This window comes from Xenopus tropicalis, chromosome 8 (assembly GCF_000004195.4).
Source record: "Xenopus tropicalis strain Nigerian chromosome 8, UCB_Xtro_10.0, whole genome shotgun sequence".
Taxonomy (NCBI): domain Eukaryota; kingdom Metazoa; phylum Chordata; class Amphibia; order Anura; family Pipidae; genus Xenopus; species Xenopus tropicalis.
Genome location: NC_030684.2, coordinates 24,209,382 through 24,233,134, shown reverse-complemented (window position 1 = coordinate 24,233,134; position 23,753 = coordinate 24,209,382). Strand labels below are relative to the sequence as shown.

Sequence of the window (23,753 nt, the reverse complement as noted above, 5' to 3'; positions counted from 1 at the left end):
GTCAAGATTGGGATTGTCTTGCGAAGGGACATGATTACTCTGTACAAGTACATTAGAGGGAATTATAGGCAGATAGGGGGTGTTTTTTTTTTATGATAAAAACGATAAGCGCACTAGAGGCCCCCCCTTTAGATTAGAGGAACAGAACTTTCATTTGAAGCAGCTTAAGTTGCTTTTCACAGTGAGGGCAGTGAGGTTGTGGAATGACCCCATAGTGATGTTGTAATGGCAGAAGGATGCCTTTAAGAGGGGCCTGGATGAGTTCTTGAACAAGCAGAATATCCAAGGCTATTGTGATACTAATATCTACAGTTAGTATTGATGTTGGTATATATAGTTTATGTATGTGCGTGTATACATAGGTCAGTATAGGTTTGTGTGTTCTGGGTTTACTTGGATGGGTTGAACTTGATGGACTCTGGTCTTTTTTCAACCCTATGTAACTATGTATTCTACTTGGGATGCGGTGCCTTTGTGCCTTGCAACCACATTGAGATCAACAAGTATTAGTTAAACATGTATAGTATTTATTTCTTCTAAGATGTAGATGATCTTGGCTTGTAGTTATATGTATACTATGGTTTGTAAAAAAAAAAAAAAAGATCATGGGTGAGGCTTTGCAATCATAAATGAAAATCCAACAAAATGTTTCTCATTTTAAAATTGGGATTATGTTATAACATTGACCAGAATGATCATATATCCAGAGAAGGAAAACATCTTTGCTCTTCTGTCTGAATCCCAATGCAGCCCACTGACTGAGCAGGGAGGATTTCTCCTTATGGGGAGAGGGAGGGAGTGAGGCAGCCTCCCAAATTGCTCAATAAATACAAACATTAAAATCCTTTCCCCTCATGTCTTTTAAATGTTCTGTTTGAAAGACAGCAGAATCTCATAAAGGAAGCCATGTGACGTAATCTGGTCCCCAATCAGCTTGTTAAAAACTGCACATGCAAGGAGGAGTAATCCCAAGAATGTTTGACTTACATCCTTCAGACTGAAACTAGAACCTCCAGGGCTGCTGGGAATTGCAGTTCAGTAGCCGGGAGGCTGAGACTTTTTAAAGGGAATAGACAATGTTTTAGAAAAGGGCCTGTAAAGTGATACAGGTCTTTGATTCTATCTGCTACTTCTGAAGGCAGAAATAAATGTTCTGTGTTAGAGGTGTATTCACTTATTTTGTTTGCTTTCTCTGGCTCAGCAGTAAGGTTGCCCCCTCATCCAAACGTAAAATATACATTCCTCTTGAATGGCTTACAGTCATTTCAGATGGGCATTGCTGTTGTTGAGATACCAGTATTGCAGATTGCATGGGTGCTTATGGCTTACTAATTACCCATGCAATATATAACAGTAGTAGCTATTTGCAGTAGGTTAATCTTGGTAAACTTGGGAAATGTATGTTTGAACACAGGTTAAAGTAAGTTGCCTTTGTGTACTGGTTTGGTTCCTGGTATAGGTCACCAGCACATGGATCCAGATGCCCCATGTTGGGATACTTCAGTTAAAAGTACAAATTATATATATATAATTTATATAATATATATATATGATGGGTTTTTATTTTGGGTCTTTGTTAATAAATGTCTTATTTTTCTTTGCAGGGTCCTCCTGGTTTACCTGGTCTCACTGGCTCACCTGGGAAAAGAGGCCCACGGGTATGCACTTATATGTATATATAAATCAACAAATTATTTTGCCTCTGAAATGCCCTGCTATGTATAATTATGGATATATTTGTATTTTCACCTTTTGCTCTTGATCCACTTCATAGGTAGTCTGGCCTTGGTTTGTAATGGTTGCCCTACTACACATTCTCCCGAACTATAGTTCTGTAGTAGACTGAAACATGGTTGTTTTTTGGCCAACTCCAGACATGCTGTCATTGTTCACATAAAACCTTTATCTTAAAGCCACCCGTTGAAGCTGACTAAAGGTGGCCATACACCTTCAGATCCGCTTGCTTGGCGATGTTGTCAAGTGAGCGGATCTTCTCCTGATATCCCCACCTATGGGCGGGTGATATCGGGAGAATCCAGGCTAATTCAGTCGTATGGCCCTGGGGCCAAACGATTGAATTAAAACGACAGGTATAGGCAAAGCCGGTTTACTAAATTTTTTAACCTGTCAGTCGATATCTGGCCGATTTCAGGCTAGATATCGGTTGGGACAGGCCCGTCGGTAGTGCCCATACACGGGCCGATTAGCAGCCGAATCGGTCTAAGGGACCAATATCAGCAGCTAGAATCGGCCCGTTTATAGGCACCTTAAGAAGCTAAGCTCTCTGTACCTATAGACAATTGGTTCCTTTCAGAGGGCATATCAACCATGACAGCTGCGGAGACAACAACGCAATAAACCAAGTCTACAATAGTTTTTAGAAGAATTTTTAGAGCTCTATATAGTATTTCAGGAGGTACCGGGTTGACCTACATTAAAGCGAAGAATGATAATTTTATTTAATTGATAACTTTGTTTCTCCTTTCATGACATATTGCCAAATTTGGTGCTAAATGTCTGGCCCAGGGCTCACTTATCTATGCTGTCTGTGATGCCTAGATGACAACAATGAGAATATAAACATTAACAGCCATACATTTTTTAAGCAAGGTTGAACTATATGGCTTTTAGGGTGATGGCACACAATAAATCTTTTGTTTATATTTTGTTCTGCACCTATTCCTGTTTTGTTATTTTGTCTTCATTAAACCTTTCCACGTTGATATCATGTCCCTTCAGCTTGGTTCTTCCAGTTATGGTTATATCCCAGGTTTTCCAGTCATTAGGCTCCCAACTTCCTGGTGCGCCAAAGCTTCTCCTTAGGGAGATCGTGACACCAACATGTTGTGACAGTTTGCCATAATCACCCACATAGTTACTTTTAATTTTATCTCACAGCACCATCACATTATATCCCAAATAATCTCACATATGCAACTAATATTATGTGATTGACAGCTCCAAGCATTTTCATTTATGAACTGGTTGAAGTTGATCAGCAGACCAAGGGCTGAAAGCTTGAGCAATTTTTTCCTACTCCTAAGCAGTTTATAGAACATTTCATTTCAGTCTTTGTGGGTCCTTCAGAGGGTTGTTTCAGACCTCTGCCCTTGCATTAAATTTAGCTTTATGTACATTAATGCCGAACTATGCAGCTTATGCACACTTACACAAAGCCAACTCTAACTACCCAATCCTGCACAAGCCAAAGGTCACTTTCACATTCTCATTCCACTTGACCTCACTCTGCTGAATTTGCCTAATATTGACCATTCCCTTTCAGATCATCCATTCCTTTGGCTACACCTCACGGTTATATTCCCAGAGAGGCTTTACAGACTGCTATGCAAACAATCATTAGCTCTTGTTTATCTATGGAATTGCAGTTCCCAGTTGCTTGTCCTCCCTACGGGAACTCTAAAAAATTTGTTAGGTTTCGGCTACTGTTATTTTACTTTTGATAGCCAGACCTTAAATCTCTCTACTACAGACAGAAGTTTTTAGCGCAGTGCATGTACTTTATACAGACAGTATACTTCTGGATTTTCCATCAACATTTTAGGATGGTCTTGTGTACTTCCGAGCTTCACACTTCCGTCAGATGCATGTCCCAACTCCCCTATTATTACTGTAGTAATGGAACAAACAGAATTCCACACAGCATGGTGCCTGCTGCTTACACGGTCGTTATGATGGCTGCATATTTTTTCTTTGAAGCCTAGTCTTAACTTGATCAAACAGGCCATTTCACTAGTAAACCTTTTGTTTGGTCTACACATCAAGGAAGTAGATATGGTGACACATATATGGAAAAAAACTGCACTAAATAAGCAGGTCATAAAGGCCCTTAGAGGTCCAATCTTTGCTCACTGCCTTGTTAAGCTCATGACAACAGATATGAAAAATATTAATGTAAGTCATTCGGTAGTAGTACATCTAGGGCATCTCACCTTATATTTGAACTTTCTGGTGTATCTAGAAAAACAAGTTGGAATTATCCCCAAATCCTACCCCAACTTTGCAGTTACTCTGATTATGTTTTAAATAATTTGTTAAATACAACCTATTGTTTAGTGTTATTCTTTAGTTGTTTCAATGGGAGCAGCTTTATCTGTTAATTCCCAGACATCCTATTGTAAGCTCTAAATTAAACAGTGCCATCCAGTGGCTAAATTAGGATGAAATATGCTATTAGACTTGTTTCCCAAGCAATACCCATACCTGTGAGTGGGGTTTGGGGAGGGGTACTATAAAGTTCCACTATTAAATAAAATACTTTAAAAGCATACTTAATACATATGCACCTACTCCTATAATTATAAAACTTCCTTAAGAAAAACCTGGTATCATGAGCTATAATAGATATTAACTGCGCATAGTGTGCAGCTTGTGTATACAATTACAAGGCTGACATGGTAGCGTGGCCTAATGATTTTTATGATATTTAAAATAAGGTCTGTTTGGTTGGTTTTTGATAGTGCTTAAAAATGATGGGTACTGGCATCTCAGCTACATTATAGGTAGTGAGAGGCTGGGGGTACTGACACCCCAAGTAAATTCTACTGTATGAGACAGTAGCTAATGATACCCCAAGCCAGGGGTGCTGCTGCCATGAGGTGAGCTGAGAAAAAAGTGTCTCCTGGTAACTTTAAGAGACAAATTTCTGGTTTTTAAACAGGAAATTCAGTTTTGTTATTGCAAAGAGTACAACTGTGGGAATTGCCCCTGCCCCAAGCACGCTATTTACAGTGAGAGGCAAGGGGTACTGACTAAACTATACAGCAACAGGCTGTGGATACTGACAGTCCAATTAAATTATCCAGTAAGAGACTTCTGCAAAAAAAAAAAGAATAAAAAAAACAGGTGGGCCCCGGTGGCCCAAACCCAGTCCCTGCAGGGCACTATACCAAGCCGCAGATCTCCCTCCCAGTTGGATGGGTGGCGGGGGGTGGGGTTGAAAGGCTACGGCGGGGGCCATTGGTAAAAACTAAGTAAGCCTAAGAACATGTTTACAAAAAAGGAGACAAGAAACCCTGTGTTTCTTTTTTGATAGAGGACTCAGTGCAGCATTACTGTAAGTGCTTATGGCTGTATTTACATAGACCTTTCTGATAAAGCTTACTTGGAATGTAGTGGGTACCGGCACCTAAAGTGCATTTTAGACAGAGTAAGTTGTTACTGGCACCCGTGGTGCAGTAGAGCAACACAGGCTTTTCCCAACCCTCCCCTTCCTAGTTTATTTCCTACCACAGGGGTCCCCAACCGCCGGGCCGCGGACCAGTTCCGGGCCGTGGACAGCAGGGCAGTTGGCCGCAGCGCACCCCCCCTCCCCAGCGCGTCGCATGTATTACGCGGCGCGCCCCGCCCCCCTTGGTCCGTGGGAAAAAAAATTTGCCTCCTACCGGGCCGTGCTGCTGAAAAGGTTGGGAAGCCCTGTCCTACCACAAGAGTAACAGAAAGCTTTCTATAGAAGCTCATGTATAACTTGATGTTTCTGTACATACAGCATTGGCTGTAGGAATGTACAGACTGCAGTACATATAAAGTTGAATCTCCTGCAGAATGTTCTGTCCTGCTGCACAGCTGTCCCCCACCCACCCCCAGTCTGACACCTACGCTCCAGGCTCTCACCTGTGCCTACATAAATTGCCATTCTATGTACTAAAATCAGCTGGATTCTATAGAAACATTGAGCACTGTGAATACACACAATGGGGCCGATTCACTAAAGTGCGATAAAGCCTATCGCATGCTTTTTTGCGTTAAAAAGCACGCGATAAATAAGTACCGATTCATCATAGTCATTTCGCATGTGTTAAAACGCGTATCGCATGCGCAAAAAAACGCAGTATGGCATGCGTTATTTGCCGCGCATTGCGTTAATTCTCACATAGATATAATACTAACGCGTGATTCACAAACACATATGAAGCGTTAAATGCGCTAAATATCGCATTAGTCGAAAATTAACACCTACTTGGGGCAGGCGGTACTATTGTGGTTGGTGAGCTTTTGGCAACACAACATGGACTTTACAGTGTGATTTTTTCAAGGATGTGTTGGCCCTAGAGTGATGCAGCCTCCAATTTTCAGGGAAATGGTATATTTCATAAAAGTAGTTTTCCGAAAGTAATGGTTACGTGTGTTAAATCGTGCGGTAATATAGCACGAGGTGAAATATATCGCACGTAGTGGGAAATAATGCATGCGGTGGAAAGTAACGCAAAAAAAGCGTTCATCGCAAGTTAAATAATGCAAAGAACATTGCATCTAAAATATGACGCCTGTCCTTTTAGTGAATCGTGAGTTAAGTCGCAAAAAATAAGAAGCGATAAAATTTTTACCGCATGCTATAAATAGCGCTTGTTTTAACGCACTTTAGTGAATCGGGCCCAATATATCTCCTGTAAACAATTTCTATCTTACCTTGTCATTGATCCATTCAGAGCTAAAACGTGTCTCTCTACAAATAATTGTTGGCAACCTAAGCCCTGGATCAGGACAGACTTTGGCAGAATGCCTCCAAGTTTGAGTCCAACATTTTTTACTCCCTGCCCCCCCCCTCTGCTTCAGATATCCTGTTTAGTGGGGGTAGAACTAGAACCCACAAGAGTGTTCTCATCGTGTAATTCGCATCATAAAGAATGAAATCATGTGCATGCAGATAAATATATCCAGACAAAGCAACTGCTCTTTATTGCTTCTCTTGCTTTTCTTGCTGTTTGCTTATGGTCTACAATATGGGAACTGTGCAGTGACAGGCAGATGCAGTGTAGGGTTTAAATAAATTATATTTATATAACTAGCTAGTAGGCCTTGTAAATGTGACACAGATCCACAAACTGTTAATCTTTAGAAGCCTGTGCCTATTTCAGTTATTTGCATGGCTACTAAACCAATGGACCAGACAACTGAAATATGGGTTGGTAATTACCTGAACCCAGAATTTAACCTGCGAAAAACATTACACCGCAGTTTGATCCTAATTCATGATTAGTGACCAGAAGAAATCTATCAACATGTGATATCATTTGGGGGCATAAATCTGAGCTTGTTCGATATCAATTGTGTTACTTTGTTTTGTTTGTTTTTCAGGGTCCGCCTGGTCCTCATGGAAATCCTGGCCCACCTGGTATGCATGGCCCAAAGGTCAGTCTCAACCTCACAGGCCAAAGGGAAAGAGCAGGAGTTCTTAAGATATTGTTATACATATATCTGTGTGTGCCGACACAGTTATCTATATAGCAAAAATAATAAAGGGAGTGTTTACCTGACAAACTGTCCACACCTGTCTTAAAAGTTTTATATATGCCATATACAGTAATGATGCTCAGGCTGACAATAAGGTAACTTGGGCCTGGCCTGCCTCCCACCTCTCCCAACACAAGCCTGACTTCTTCATCATTGATATCCCCAAATGGTGCAGAGAGGGACAAGCATGAGGCTGGAGAAGGAATGCCAAATGACAAGGGAGCACTGACTTTGCTGACGATTTTGCGTGGGCCCTTATTTTCCAGACTCTTGGATTTCATGTAGGCCATTGCATCACTAGTAGACAGTATATCTCGACAAAATGTAGCAGAAAAGAAGTCAGGTCTGTTTATCAGTTGGCATGTGCTGTGTGGTTTAAGCAGAACCAATAGTGCACAGCATATAACAGCAAATCCATAAGGCTTTAAAACCACAGCCATTGTAGGGTTTAAATATAGGTCAGGTTTGGCTGGTGTTACTCTGTAGTACTGTGATAGCTAAAGTGATATGAGATTACCTGGGCTAAGCTTGGCAGAGCCTCATTCACAGATACAGATGCATCTGTGTTGGATCATATGTCAGCCTCCTGCTGCTCACACATCCAGGAATAGCTAAATAACAAATACAAGATTAAACGTGCATACCTGCTGCTAAAACAACAACTTTCTTTATCGTTTGGCCTCTTGTTCCTGGGATTCCCCCCCACAGCATGGCCAGGCATGGAGGGGTTAAATCACTGATTTCACAGTGATAAGTTATTTCAGCTTCTCATCTACGGTGATTTTTTTGGCTTTCATTTACATTTAAAAAAAAAAAAAGACTCCTGTTGTTTTGCTAGGCCCAGTGTGTAATTGCTAATTTTGGCAAACTTTCATGCATTTTTTATTTTCCCACAAGGCTCCTTTGCCATTAATATAGAAGGTACAGAAATACTTTCAGAATCGCTCAACAGATGCGGGAAAATCCGCTCCATGAGAAGTGTGTGTAATTGCAGAATAAGGGCATATTGGAGAATAGAAATTTCATGGAAGGAGGGTGCAAAAATTGGACAGCCCAAATGTAAACATGTTCAAACATTTCTGAATTGGTTTGGCATTTATTGAAAGTGCATGTTAGCTCTGCCTAAATATGTGTGCTCTCCAGTGACTAACTTGTCATGGAAATATAAAACAGAGCAAAATTATAATAACTCATTGCAGTGTTTGGGAAACCCTGCCATGCCAGATTTATTTGGATATCAAGGGCAGGGACAGGGGGGGGGGGGGGGGCTCATTATGTAGGGTACACTCTTATGTTAGAATTAGGTCTTTTCTTCTAGAGCAGTCCCATGAGCGGATCCTTGCTAGACTTGTGGGTACTCTGCCATTGATGTGGGCTTCAAAGCTTAGAAAAGATGATGTTATCTGCCTGGACAAAAAATCGTGTTTTTGCTAATGCTGGTTTCTAATAACAACAGCGGCTCTTGAATTGATCTGTGAGCCAAATTTCTGCTATTTTATAGCTGTTTTGTATTAGATTTTCATGTTGTTGGTGGAATCTTCATATCAGATGGACTCACCATCAGTTAGGCAGCACTTCAGGGGCAGGATGTATATTTTACTATAATGGTTTTTTGGGCAGCAGCAAGACACAGTCAGTTGGTGTAATGGATGATTTATTTGTCAGGCTTTCTCCAGCACTTACCTGTTACCTGGAGCAGGGCATTTAGTCTTTTGACCTCGGTCAGCTGGGCCTTAGATTTTCTGCCTCACAAGGAACTTTGTTTCTTTACTTAACTTTCTTTGCGTAAATAAAAATAAGTTGTGCTTTGCAAGGAGATCATTATTACAAAAGTAATAACTAGAGACACAGACACCAAAAGTCAAAGCAATGGACGATTGAACCTGATTTAGCATGGAGGTCACATACCTAGGAAGAAAAAAGACAATTCTGGATGAGGAGACATAATGAATAGCAGAGGACAAATTGTGCATGCTAAGTATAAAGATTAACATGGTAAAGAATGAGAAGCTGGCCAAAACACTGACCAGGCAAGGGAAAGATCAGAGAGAGAGAAAGAAAGAGGTTCATAGGCACTGCTGTTGGGGTGTTGTTCATGTTCGGACTACAAAGTTAAGGTCACTAGGAGACTGTGTATGACAGCAAAGGACAAGATAAAAGACATTAATGACATTAATAAGCAGGAAAGTGAGTGAGTGGAAAAGAGCAATAAATCAACTGAAACAGCAAAGGAACAATCTGTCTTGATGTTAATATTCTAGGAAGATTTTGTTTTTGCATATTGTTGTGGTAGCACATACCAGTGCATGCATGAAGTGCTACATATAACAGATGCAGCAAATCCCAGTTTTTTTTGCAGGATTCAGCATCAGCTGAAACTTTAGGGTTAGGACATAGGTTTGTGGAACCCTTAAAGCAGTGATCCCCAACCAGTGGCTCAGGGGCAACATGTTGCTCACCAACCCCTTGGATGTTGCTCTCAGTGCCCCCAAACCAGGTAGTTATTTTTGAATTCCTGACTTGGGGGCAAGTTTTGGTTGCATAAAAACAAGATTTCCTACCAAATAAAGCCCCTGTAAGCTGATAGGGTGCATAGAGGCTGCCTAATAGCCAATCTTAACCCTTATTTGGCTCCTCCATTAACTTTTATGATGCTTGTGTTGCTCTCCCAGTCTTTTTATATTTGAATGTGGCTCACAAATTAGAAAGATTGGGGATCCCTGCCTTAAAGACAGATCTTGAAAGTAATGTCAACACAATACAGCAGTGTTTTGTTCCCTAACAGTCATGTTACATATAACTCAAATTTGACAAAATTAGGGTTCATTGTGTGGATGTATGTTATCTGGAGTTTGTGGTGCGAATTGATACAGAGGCATAAGGGAAGCAATATCCTAAAGAAAATGACACAAATACAGAATAGAGACTGTGCATAGGCTCACCATGACAAGCATAAGTCCAACCACCCAGTTAGTATTAAACCACCAGTTTGCACTAGTTCTGTGATCTGCCCAGTGAATGTGCTAAAGCTCCCTCATGATTGGTTTAAAGTGAAGCAGGTAACCATGATAATGTAGTATGCTTTGACATGTATGGAAACCGATTTTTATACAACAGGGGAATATGAAGGTATTTTCTCAAACCATAATTTGTGTATTTATTTCTTTATATGTGACCTTTTTCTTTTAGGGGCAAAAGGGTGATCCTGGGCTTTCACCAGGAAAAGCAATAAATGGATTAAAGGTATTTTTTGATGTTGCTTCTATTATTGACAAGCCTTTCTGTTGTATTTGCAAACATCTTTATTATTTTGAAGGGTGACTAAAGCCCATCAAATCGTAGGTGTGCTGCTAATATTCCTGGCTGGTACATAATCCCTATACATAAGATCTATTAGGAAAGAGAGCTTTCCCTTTATTACATTGCAAATATGCTCCTGGCATCAGGTAGGAACAACTTCCTATTTATTTACACATTGAATGCCACACTTGTGAAAGGGGTGCTATTCAGAAGCTGGAGCAACCAGTGGAATGTCTGCCCTTTTTCATTTGTGCCTTATGCATATGGTGTAAGGCAGCAATTAGTGAGCAACTGCAGCTCTAGGATTACAACCTGCTTAAGGGGGATTGACAAGGACAAGTAACTGTACCCACTCAAGAGCTGTGTTTAGTCATTTGTCCAAAAAAATTTAACCCAACAATGTACCTTTGTTCTCTATACCTCCTATGTAGAAATAGGTCCCAACATTTTAAGCCTAGACCTTTATGGCCCTCTAGTTGCCCTTTAAAATTGAATTCATTATGTGTCTATCCTGCCTGATGTCAATGAAGTAACTACTACCCTATGTTCTATGGCTTTTAATTGTGTTCTTCAGTTTTCATATTAAGTACAGGTATGGGATTCATTATCCAGTATGCTCGGGACCTGGGGTTTTCCGGATAAGGGGTCTTTCTGTAATTGGGATCTCCTACCTTAAGATTGCTAAAAAAAATATTTAAACTGTAATTAAACCCAATAGGATTGTTTTGCCTCCAATAAAAAGTAATTATATCTTAGTTGGGATGAAGTACAAGGTACTGTTTTATTATTACAGAGAAAAGGGAATCATTTTTAAAAATTAGAATTATTTGCTTATTATGGAGCCTATGGGAGAGGGCCTTTCCGTAATTCAGAACTTTCTGAATAATGGGTTTCCGGATAAGGGGACTGATACCTGTATAGCATTAGTCTGAGAACTTTTTGACAGTTATTAATAATTATTAGTAATGTTCTTAGTGTTCACGGAGAACAATACCTATGTAATGTTATGTTCAGTAGGAGAGGAAGCTGTATGGTAAAGCTGTTGTTACCTAGAGCAGAGGGCATTTAATTAGTGCTAGCTCAGTAGTATATCAATCCACCTAACTAAGTGGATTTCAGATATCCCAACTTCTTTATAGGATAAAACATCTCATTTTATGTATTGTATCAAATGTTTTCACATTTCAGATTATAGTTCTTCCTTTAATCATCTGATTTAATTTGTCAGAAACACAAGCAGCATAAAATAGAGTTCAGACTTACATAGAGCTGTCCCTGCAGTGCACAGTTGTATATTTGTTGTATATTTTTGTTAGGCATTTGCTCACAGGATGTTGTGCTTACAGGGAGATCCTGGTTTGCCTGGTTTAACTGGAGTTCCTGGGCCACTAAGTCGTAAGGTAAGTGGAATTTTAGGTTCCTGCTTCACATGATGTTCCCAGCCATTTGTATTTAAATGTCTCCATTTCAAAGATCAGGTAAAGACTACTGCAGGGATTCACTGTAAACCCCAATGTTGAGATTCCCAGGCAGCTGAAGGGCAGACCAAACTAGCAATCTGTTGATTCTGGCAAATGCCAGAGGGGCAGCTGTGCACCCAGTCACTATTTTTTGGCCTTTGTGTACTTTAAATGCCAGGGCTTATTCTGAATCTCAGTTCAGATGTGCTGAAGGGTATTAGGGTTGTACTTTACAGGAGGTGGAACCATGGAAGTTTGAAATCACTGCACTACAAGTATATCAGTCAAATTGTATATAATTTCCATTTTATATTATTTACATGCACAGGGTATTTGGCCTTCATATATATTTGCTTGATATAGAGGGACCATCTTGCTTGATTCTGCAAAGACATTTCCACATAAAATGCATTACCAGTTGCCCTAATGACTATGAAATTATGCTCTTACTTTCTTTGACTATGAAAAATGCCTTATCTGGGGAAAGCACAGACCCCACTAATATAATAAGCAAGAGGAATGTACAGTTATGTTCAAGCTGTGCCCTCACATCACACTAGTGGTGATGTGTGGGCAAATCCAGTACCTGTGGGTTACACATTTTAGTTACTAGTGTGGGTTCACATGGGTGGCAGGTCCAGCTTTTGGTATTGCTAGACGTGGCATTTTGAGCCCCTGGTCATTTCCTCCTGACGCAAAGTCAGTGGCCTTCCCTCCACAGGCATGTACGCATTCAGAGGGGGTCCACACACTCAGTTGGGTACCAGTATCCTAGGAGCGGGTTAGGGTTAGTGCAGGACCCACACTTCAATAATAACTAAGAAACATTTTACCTTAAAAATAGGCTCTTAAACAGCAATGTTTCATCTTTTTTCCTTTCTAGCCACAATTTGAGGTCCAGCTTTGGTTAAGATTCCCATTTAGCTTGTAACAAGGTAACACATGTGAAATCAAGAAGTCCCAAGAATATCTAGGGTAGCAATAAGTGTTTACCCATAATTTCCCCCTAATTAGTCTTCTCCCTTTGCACTCACAAGGAGATGAAATAGACATACTCCGCAAATTGCACCCTACATGGTTTTCAGACTGGGGCCCCCAACCACGGTTTCAGGACTTTCTGGGAGGACAGCCCTGCAGTTTCAGCACCATTGCTTTGTGACATCAGGACAACCCCTGATGTAATCAGAACAGGCTAGTTAGTGTATTAAAAAAAATAACTTTTTTTTGCTGCTGCCTGAAATCTCTAAAGCCATGATAATAAGAAAAATATCTGCTTGATCCAATTTCCAGTGAATTGTGGGCACTTAGGCACACATACACAATCCTCTTGTATTTTTATTTGTGACCTTGAGCCATGGTGCCTTCTCAATATACATACTGGGCAGTAGGAAAGTTTGTGTCTGAGGGGGCCAGAATTCAAGAGACAGCTTTGCCTTTTGAAAATGTAAGGGCTCTGGCACTCGGGGAGATAAGTCGCCCGCGACAAATCTCCTGTGTCTCGGGCGACTAATCTCCCCAAAATGCCATCCCACTGGCGAAAATGTAAATCGCCGGTGGGATGGCAAACGCGGTGGCGCAATTTCAGTGAAATCGTGCAAGTTTCCTCTCGAGCCAACTTGCGCGATTTCACTGAAATCGCGCCGCCACATATGCCATCCCACCGGCGATTTACATTTTCGCTGGTGGGATGGCAATCCGGGGAGATTAGTCGCCGGCGAACAGGGAGTTTTGTCGCGGGCGACTAATCTCCCCGTGTGCCAGAGCCCTAAATGATGTGTGTTGACACATTTCACTTGCTGAGCTTGCTTGTTTAGTGCAGGGACACATGCAAAAGCCACCAAGTTTTTATAATGGATTCAACTTTATGAGGATCAGAACTCTATGGCAACGAATTAGTCCCAGGTTTTTGCTATTCTGTCACCTTGTAGTAATTAATGAGGGGAAAATTTAGAAAATAAAAAACATTAGTACTTTCAGTGTAAATGATAAAGTATAAACATGTGTCAGTTCACAGCAGAAAGGCAGAAAAGCCACATTCACGTGTAAACGTTTATAACGGTAATGCTTTGATAATAACAAACATTTACTCTGCACGCCGGAAGACCTGTGCGCAGCAGGGTAACCTGCCGTATAGCTCATATACTTCCTTAACTTAATGTGAAGTTAAAACCTGAATACATTTAAAATGTGTATACACACAAACAGTAAGATTCCAAGTGCTGATATAAGTTATCTTCTTGAAACAGTGGTAGTTTGCTTGGTTGTGTAGAAACCAGCAAGCCAGAAACACAGTGAACCGGTGCCAGCTCCTATGCAGTAAAATGAATTTGCCATGCAACAATGATTCTACTGTAGAGTCTTTGACCCGTATAGGGCCATGGTAATAGCTCCTGGTAAATTGTTCTGTCAACTCCCTTAGAAGCTGGCCTCATAAAGGTAAGAGGAAAACGTAACAGGAAAAAGTATTTTATTTGAAAGTCAGTCCAACATTTAGTTAAGATCACCCCTTAACTTATAATAAGTTTACATATGTATTTAAATCAGTCATACTTCCAAGATCATATTGAACAGCAAATACATTTTTACCCCCAGATTTCCCTCTGACTCTAATGGACTTAAAAGGAGTATCTGAGGAAACAAATAAACATTCTACCCAAGTCTCTCTTATCTGGTCTACAGGAACCCCTCTCCCCAGGGGTACAGAAAATAATGTTACACTACTGCTTACTTATATTCCTATTATAGCACCACTTTGTCTGTTAGGCTAGCCACACATAGACGGACTCGTTCTGGAAAGTTCAGTACTTTCAACCAGATTAGAACAGAACCCAAGGCTGATGGAGCTGGCTGGCTTAAACAAGCAGCTGGCCCTTCTTTGGTATGTGGTTGGCATTATGTGCTTGAAGGTGAATGTATATTTACTGTGGTGGGTATCCTGCATCTTTAGGGGAGTGACTGTCACAATCATTCTTACATGTATTTGTAACCTTGTTATGAAATAATGCAAGCAAAGATTTGGCCAATAATGCAGAGACAGATAATTCTGCAATTCAGGCAAATGAAAAAACAAATGTCCCTTTCTCTAGCTTATTATCATTGCCATATCATCCCATTCATATGGAGTTTGGGTCTTTCAGTTTCTTCCCTTGAACCCACCACTCATTCATTTAAGCATCATTGGTGGATTTTATCAGTCTGCCATAGGGCTTTAAGGCCCACATGTGCTTAGTCAATCACAGATAAGCTTTGTAAAATGGAATATTTCCCACATAAAATAACTGTTGCTATCAAAAAATATAAAACCTTTAGATAAATAAATAAATATGCATTTAACCTGGCCACTCAGCAAGTCCACCTTGTTCAGATTGTATTGTACTTGACTACTTTTGCCCCAAACCCACAGGAAAGACCACGTTGAGCTACTAACATTTTTTTCCCTTCTAACATTTGATCCACCAAGTGTATGTGACATTCTGTATCTTTTTAGGGACAGAAAGGCTATCCAGGACCTCAAGGACATCCTGGTGAACCGGTAAGTTCTCCTGGGGCTCCCTAGAGGCTACCGATAACCCATTCATTCCTTCACTCAACACTATTAACTCTAAAAGGAAATCATGTTTGACTGCATTTTGTTAACCCATTTGCTGCCAGTGGAACAGGCACAGATACAGTATTTTAAAACTATTTCCCTCCTGCAAGATGGATCTTCCCCATGTCCTTACATGTCTCCTGATAGCTCACATTTGTACATAAATGCGTTCTCAATCCTGCATTGCAGAATCAGATATTGAAATTTTCATTTATTTATTTATTTTTTTACCTTGAACAAGTTCCTTGTTGCTCAGTAGCTCCTTGTATATCTATATAAAGAGAGAGGCAGCCCTGTGAATGGTCTTGCTAATGGCAGCAGCATGGAAGGAATCCTTTAGTACAAATAATATGCTGAAACCTCCACCAAAAATTGAGGTATTTTAATGTGACACTGGCTGAAATCGGCAGGGATCACTTTGTAACGAGTGCAGACATTCTCTCGTCAGAGATTACCATTCACACTGAAGCGCTCCTGTTCTCCATCCCATGTTTGGATATGTCCGGCTGCACAGGGAAAGAAATGAATAGTAAGGTTGTTTTAAAAGAGACCATTGACTCCTTAAGCTTCTTGGCAGAAGGAACTCAAGTCAAACAGTCCTGTGCATTTGCTGTAAATGTTTTAGCTTGCAGTTCTTAAAGGGGCCCATCTTGCCAAGGGAGTAGGTACAGGGAGGCTGAATACCTTAAACTGAGCTCTGTTTTAAATTCTACAGAAAACCTTTTTTTTTTTTTTTTTTAAATTTAATTTTGCACACATAAGAACTCATGTTTCCACACACGCACATGCAGTCAATAACTGTATGCTAGTATCATGGGCACAATGATAACAGTATTAGGACAAGATTCTTTATTAATTACTGATATGTATACCCAGTGTACAGCGTTATTGTAGCATGTCCAAAAAACAATCAGGGCTTTGTGCACTTCTTATGTAGGTTTCAGCTTTTTCCCTTCTCTCTTGCAGGGTGTGCGAGGACCCGAGGGAAGCCCAGGGGCCAAAGGTTATCCTGGCAGGCAGGTGCAGTAAATCTTACCATGCTGTGAGCAGGTTACTTCATTACAGGGTCTGGGTGTGCAGGTAGATATGTGTGTGTTTAACTGAGACAGGGATTGCCTTTAAACTTCAACCAGCTTTTTATTTCCAAAGCTTTCTCAGCACCGTAGTCAGACTTTTAAAAATCAAGACATTTAGCTGTATTACAGGACACACACAAAGAGTAGATTGTGTAGAGTTGCAGAGAAATTGTGGATAAAAAAATTACAAAAATTCTTAAGCCATATTGGTTGTTTAATAATTTTCTGTTTATATATTTTTACAATTTATTTGTTCCTCAACCTAGCCATTTTTTTACAGCTGCAACCTACACTCATGCTGTGAGTGCTCTGATTGGCTGACTCCAGCTTGACCAAAAGTATGCTTTATAGTAGGAAAACATTTTTAGGTTGTGGAAGCCCAAGTAAAAAAAAATAATTACGCATTTATTATTTCTATTAATCGAATGTAAAAAACAATTTATATGATAATATGCCTTTTGCAGGGCCTTCCTGGACTCTGTAAAATTGCTTCTAACTGTGCATGCAGGTTCTGCCTTGCTTGTATCTCATCATTGTTTTTCTTTGTAATTATTTTGAAATCCTCACCAAGACCCTATTAACTGAATCCTAAGGCCTGTGGGACATTAGCATAGAGGGTAGAATAGGAAGATCTAGTAGCATCCAATGCCTGTAACAAAGGCATGTATCTATATTAACTGAGAATAAGTAGTGTATGTATGGGATAGTTATAGGTAATAGAATTCTACATTGTATTTGAATTCTTCTCATGTATAGTACCCAAAATTGTATGTATGTATATATATATATTATATATTGTTGAACTACAGCTCCCAGAAACAGCTGTAGTGGGACGCAGGTTGGAAATCCCTCCCCTATTTTATTTCATTGTGACAGCTCTGAATCTGTATTCTTCTTTTTCCTCTGTCTTATTTTTAGGGCTTGCCTGGACCAATAGGAGTTTCTGGGCCCAAGGGAAACCGGGTGAGTGTCACTGTTTGTTTATTAGAAAGAACAGTTGGGTCTGACCCAGGGCAGCAAAGAGGGATCATGGGGCATTTTATTATGCAAAGACAGCAAGGAATTATTCCGAGTATGTATTTACATTAGAAACACATTTGCCGGCAATGGCAGATCCAAAACCAGATGAAACTGCTTTACTGCTGCTTTTACTGAATCCCTTTGCATGTTTCCTGCAGTCATTAATTGGCCTTGTTTTTGATTTGTAATTGACAACAATTGCAGCACACCATATCCTGAAGTTATGTGAGGGACCCCTGGCAAACATAATGCTAACAGGCCCATGACAAGTGAAGTAGAGACACAGCACTTTTCCTGCGTTAGAGTAGCCCATTACTTTATGCACCCAGTAAACAGAACCGCGCTAATTGCAGACAGGGATCCCACTCTCACAGAAACCAGCGCCGGCAGTTGAGAAACAGTTTACATGACTTGAACATCAAAACTAAACACACATCTTGAAGCCATACGAAAATGGACTATTTATGTTTTATTCCTTCAGTGTCCCAGGGTGTGCTGGCAACTCTAAAAGGACCGATTCTGCAGAGTCTTATTGCAGGTTTAAGTTGGCACTGCAAACATAGTGTCTCTTGTATCCCAGAAGGTTAAAGGGGCAGAGGCAAATATCAGGCATTATTAGAAAAAATGATCTTGTGTTTCGCTATGAAAGGCCTTCCTTTCGAGCCTGCCAAAGTCACAAATGCTATAGGGAAATGGTAGTCACTGCACTCATTTTCCAACCAAATTAATACTTTACATGTAAAAGAATCTGTCTTTATGGACAACCACATTGGAATATTGTGGTATTTGGGCAATGTTTGTTTATAAAATATATACTGCAGCTAACTACTTAGCCCAGTACAGGCACCAAGGGGTTAACAGGTTTTCCTAGTGGAGCATTTTGATCTTAATGTAAGTGTTGGTAAATGTTTAAGCTTATACAATTATAGGGTAAAACTAAAGCAAATTCATGCACAAGTCAAATAAACAGGGAAAATACTAAATATTGTAATTCCTGATCGGTAGAAGTATTATTATATGCACTCATTCTAAGTCACTCCTGTTTCACTGGCTTTTTATTGCTGGCCATACTTGAACTTCATACAATTGGGACACGTCCAGACATTGACTGCCTTCAAAGTGGTAGAGGCTACTGCATTTTGTACTTGCTATGTATCCTATGGGTCCCAGCCTACCCACTATATACATATCCAGTCCTGTTCAGCAGATACATTTATTTTCTATAAATTTAAGTGCATGCCCAAATGCTTAAAGGCTCTGGCACACGGGGATAAATCTCCCTTGTCACGGGCGACCAATCTCCCCGAACTACCATCCCACTGGCGAACATATAAGTCGCCGGTGGGATGGTACACGCTGCGCAGGCAATTTTGGCAAATCGCCAAAGTTGCCTCACGAGGCATTTTCGGCAATTTGCCAAAATCGCGCCGCCATGTGTGCCATCCCACCGGCGACTTACATTTTCGCCAGTGGGATGGAAACTGATGGCAACTTGGGGAGATTAGTCACCCGCGAACAGGGAGATTTGTCGCGGGCGACTAATCTCCCCGTGTGCCAGAGCCCTAAAGGACAATGTGTTGTCTGCTAAATATATATTAGAGTGTTCAGTGTTGGGCAGCATGGTGAAGTTCAACCATAACTTATTCACTATCTGCAAGGAGTATGTATGTTCTTCATGTGTCTGTGTGGTTTTCCTCCTACACTCCAAAAACATACAGCCAGGTTAATTGGCTTCTGACTAAATTAACCATAGTATGTGTGAATGTGATAGGGACCTTAGATTGTAAGCTCTTTTGGGGGCAGGGACTGATGTGAATGATGAATAATCTCTTTGAAAATGTGTCAGCGCTATATGAACAACAGAAAATAAATACATAATGTATAATAATGTGTGTGTGAAGAGCAGTTGCCTTTGTGATCTACTCTATGAAGTGCCGGTGGTGGGCACATTATCAATGTCACGGCAGTTTTTGGGATACACATACCAAAATAACGACAATGTAAAAGCTACTGCTAAACAATTAAATCCATTTGTGTTTTATGTGCCCACCATCCCGGCCTTCTCTTTGGCACATTGTAATTGTAGTTCTTAGCCTTCTTGTTCCTATTTGTCTCCCATGCTTTTGTCTGTTATCCAGTAACCAGCCTTTGTTACAGCAGATTCCCCGTGCTTAAAGGTTGCAGGCATCGGCTTGGCTCCCTCCTGCATAGAATGCCATGCTCCCTGGCGTGAGGGTATGTGCCCTTGGACTACATCGTGGAAGCCAGCACCATGCAGTCCATGGGCATATACACTTGCCTCAAGGTTTATTTCATCACGGAGAGCCGCAGACCAGCGCTGGAGGAGAAGTGGCTCTACCAATGACTCAGGAAAGTGGGAAGAATGGGGAGCAGAACCAGTGTTGACTTCCATGTTTTTTTTTCTTTTCTATTCCTGTAGGGCTACATTGGCCCCCCTGGTTTGTTTGGGCTGCCTGGCGCTGACGGAGAACGTGTGAGTATTAACTCTGAGTTTGAGGAAATGTTATTCTGATTTTACTGTGCCCTCCAGGTGATGACAGGAAGCCCTAAGTTATCAACATCCATGCAGAAATATCAAATTTGTATACTCTTTTGCCACATCTCTCTTCCAGGGACTCAGGGTGGGAATAGGGAAAGTATGGCTGCTGTTACTCATGTAAATTACTACAGATACACAGAGGAGTGTTTTCTGCACACAATAAGCTATAACCATAGGCCAGTGGCTATCTACTTGTTCCTGTCCTGTCTTGTCTGTATGCTGACATGCACAGCACTAAACCATCAGTGGGCACATTAGTCACATTTTGGCATAGGGCCACTAAATTATGCCTTTTTACACCAAATTCCTCCTGATGGGTCAGTGCCATGCCTGTCAATTTGCACACAAGGCTGGAAGCAGATTGCAATATTCTTTGCTGGTGTGTCTATTTCATCTTGGTAAATGCCATGTGTTCTACTGACTTTATGCTGCACTGTTCATAGAAAACTATATGGCAGCCCCTACTCCCAACCCATATATTTGTCAGTCCCTATAATGTATGTATATATATATATATATAAGTCCGTATTCTAACAGTACTCTTCTTTTGGGTGCAAGGTCAGTGTGGATTTATAAATGCAGAGTGGGCCAGCACTCCAATTTGTAATTCAGAGTGATTTATTCATAACATGCTGTATCCACGCAGCACGGTTTGTAATAAATAACTTTGAATGAAGAAATTTCTGGTCCTCTCTAATGCGTTTATACATATACATGTACATACATTAAGATTGGCAAGCAGCACTTTATAATATATACTCATATAATCCAAGGTTGTGTTGTACTTAAAGGGGACCTGTCATAGTAACATAGTAACATAGTAAGTTGGGTTGAAAAAAGACATACGTCCATCAAGTTCAACCATAATGCCTATATATAACCTGCCTAACTACTAGTTGATCCAGAGGAAGGCAAAAAACCCCATCTGAAGCCTCTCTAATTTGCCACAGAGGGGAAAAAATTCCTTCCTGACTCCAAGATGGCAATCGGACCAGTCCCTGGATTAACTTGTACTAAGAGCTATCCCCCCTACCCCTGTATTCCCTCACTTGTACTGAGAGCTATCTCCCCTACCCCTGTATTCCCTCACTTGTACTGAGAGCTATCTCCCATACCCCTGTATTCCCTCACTTGTACTAAGAGCTATCTCCCATACCCCTGTATTCCCTCACTTGTACTGAGAGCTATCCCCCCTACCCCTGTATTCCCTCACTTGTACTGAGAGCTATCTCCCATAACCCTGTATTCCCTCACTTGTACTGAGAGCTATCTCCCCTACCCCTGTATTCCCTCACTTGTACTGAGAGCTATCTCCCATAACCCTGTATTCCCTCACTTGTACTGAGAGCTATCTCCCCTACCCCTGTATTCCCTCACTTGTACTGAGAGCTATCTCCCATACCCCTGTATTCCCTCACTTGCTAAGAATCCATCCAGCCCCTTCTTAAAGCTATATAATGTATCAGCCAGCACAACTGATTCGGGGAGGGAATTCCACAACTTCACAGCTCTCACTGTAAAAAATCCTTTCCGAATATTTAAATGGAACCTCCCTTCTTCTAAACGGAGTGGGTGCCCTCGTGTCCGTTGGAAGGACCTACTGGTAAATAAAACATTAGAAAGGTTATTATATGATCCCTTTATATATTTATACATAGTTATCATGTCACCTCTTAAGCGCCTCTTCTCCAGTGTAAACAGACCCAACTTGGCCAGTCTTTCTTCATAACTGAGACTTTCCATACCCTTTACCAGCTTAGTTGCCCTTCTCTGGACCCTCTCTAACTCAGTAATGTCCCGTTTGAGCACTGGAGACCAAAACTGAACAGAATATTCTAGATGGGGCCTTACCAGTGCCCTGTAAAGGGGAAGAATAACCCCCTCCTCCCGTGAATCTATACCCCTTTTAATACAGCTCAAAACCTTGTTTGCCCTTGCAGCTGCTGCCTGGCATTGCTTGCTACAGCCAAGTTTATTATCTACAAGGACTCCAAGGTCCTTCTCCATTATGGATTTGCCTAGTGCAGTCCCATTAAGGGTATAAGTGGCTGCATATTTTTACATCCCAGGTGCATGACCTTACATTTATCCACATTAAATCTCATCTGCCACTTAGCTGCCCAGATTGCCAGTTGGTCAAGATCCTGCTGCAGGGATGTCACATCCTGGATAGAAGTGACTGGTCTGCAGAGTTTTGTGTCATCTGCAAACACTGATACATTACTCATAATACCCTCCCCTAAGTCATTTATGAACAAATTAAACAAAAGTGGACCCAGTACAGAACCCTGAGGGACCCCACTGAGGACCTTATTCCAAGTAGAGAATGTGCCATTAACAACCACCCTCTGTACCCGATCCTGTAGCCAGTTTCCTATCCATGTGCAAACGACCTCACTAGGACCAATAGACCTTAGCTTAGAAAGCAGTCGTTTGTGGGGAACGGTATCAAATGCTGTGGCAAAATCCAAATAGATGATATCTACTGCATCCCCACTGTCCAGCTTCTTACTTACCTCATCATAAAAAGCAATTAAATTGGTCTGACATGACCTGTCCTTCATAAAGCCATGCTGATTACTGCTCATAATAGCATTCTCCACTACATAATTTTGAATGTGATCCCTTAACAAGCCTTCAAATAACTTGCCCACCACGGATGTCAAACTTACAGGCCTATAATTGCCAGGCTGAGATCTTACTCCCTTTTTAAATATGGGAATGACATTCGCCTTCTTCCAATCCCTAGGTACCATACCTGATGAAAGAGAGTCATCCTAAGAAATAATTTGAAATTCTTTTCTATTGTGTTTGTTAAGCAAAATAAACTTCACTTACACTATATAAGTAATAGAAATCTTCTTTCCTTCAGTCCTGGACTCCGGGGCGGGCCGAGCCGACCGGGCGCCCCAGGCAACCCAGTCGACCACCTCGCCCCTGCACCTCCATCGCACAAACCTCCCCCCGTCTGTGGGTTTTGGCGCGCATGCGCAGTTCAAACGAGCGGTGGGGGGGCGATGTGCGATGCGACACGACGCAAAACGGATTGCAGAATAGGGGTAGGCAGGAGAGGCTCCTGCCTGGCGCCCCCCAATCGTTGCGCCCTAGGCAGCTGCCTCTTCTGCCTACCCCTAGTTCCGGCCCTGCCTGGACACAATCACATAAAATAGGCAGGTGCCATTTTGTGGACACTGTTATTAAGGCAAACTTTGTATCACCCCAAAATCTTGTGTATGTGCCAGAATGGGGGACCTGATGCCCAGGCCCATGCACTGGCTACACAATTAGATGGTTAGGAGGGAGGGGGAAAGTAAGAGCTGAATTGAATGTTAAAGTACTTGTCTGCCCTGCCACTATGCCTAAGGCATAGAGGCGGGGCAAGCAATATATGATTGACAGCTGGGATTTTTAAATGCCTTTATAATGTGTTTGGATGTGTTAATATAAAAATTAATTTGAAAAGGACTTTTATTATACAGCTTTTTATGTCTGGGTGA

The 23,753-nt window shown here is 41.2% G+C and overlaps 1 protein-coding gene and 1 non-coding gene across 3 annotated transcripts in view; both read left to right on the top strand.

Moving 5' to 3' along the window:
- The window catches only part of col27a1 (collagen, type XXVII, alpha 1), a 178,112-nt gene that overhangs the window by 35,234 nt on the left and 119,125 nt on the right, over positions 1-23,753 (top strand). For both annotated transcript variants that reach the window (XM_004916698.4, XM_002935498.5), the window contains exons 4-11: positions 1,605-1,658; positions 7,096-7,149; positions 10,441-10,494; positions 11,898-11,951; positions 15,499-15,543; positions 16,567-16,620; positions 17,595-17,639; positions 20,137-20,190. In XM_004916698.4, the coding sequence (XP_004916755.1) occupies positions 1,605-1,658; positions 7,096-7,149; positions 10,441-10,494; positions 11,898-11,951; positions 15,499-15,543; positions 16,567-16,620; positions 17,595-17,639; positions 20,137-20,190 (414 nt within the window). The remainder of the gene's footprint in view (positions 1-1,604; positions 1,659-7,095; positions 7,150-10,440; positions 10,495-11,897; positions 11,952-15,498; positions 15,544-16,566; positions 16,621-17,594; positions 17,640-20,136; positions 20,191-23,753) is intronic.
- On the top strand, positions 19,918-20,004 carry mir455 (microRNA mir-455). Its single transcript, NR_049627.1, has one exon. It is a non-coding gene; the product is annotated as a microRNA mir-455 (primary transcript).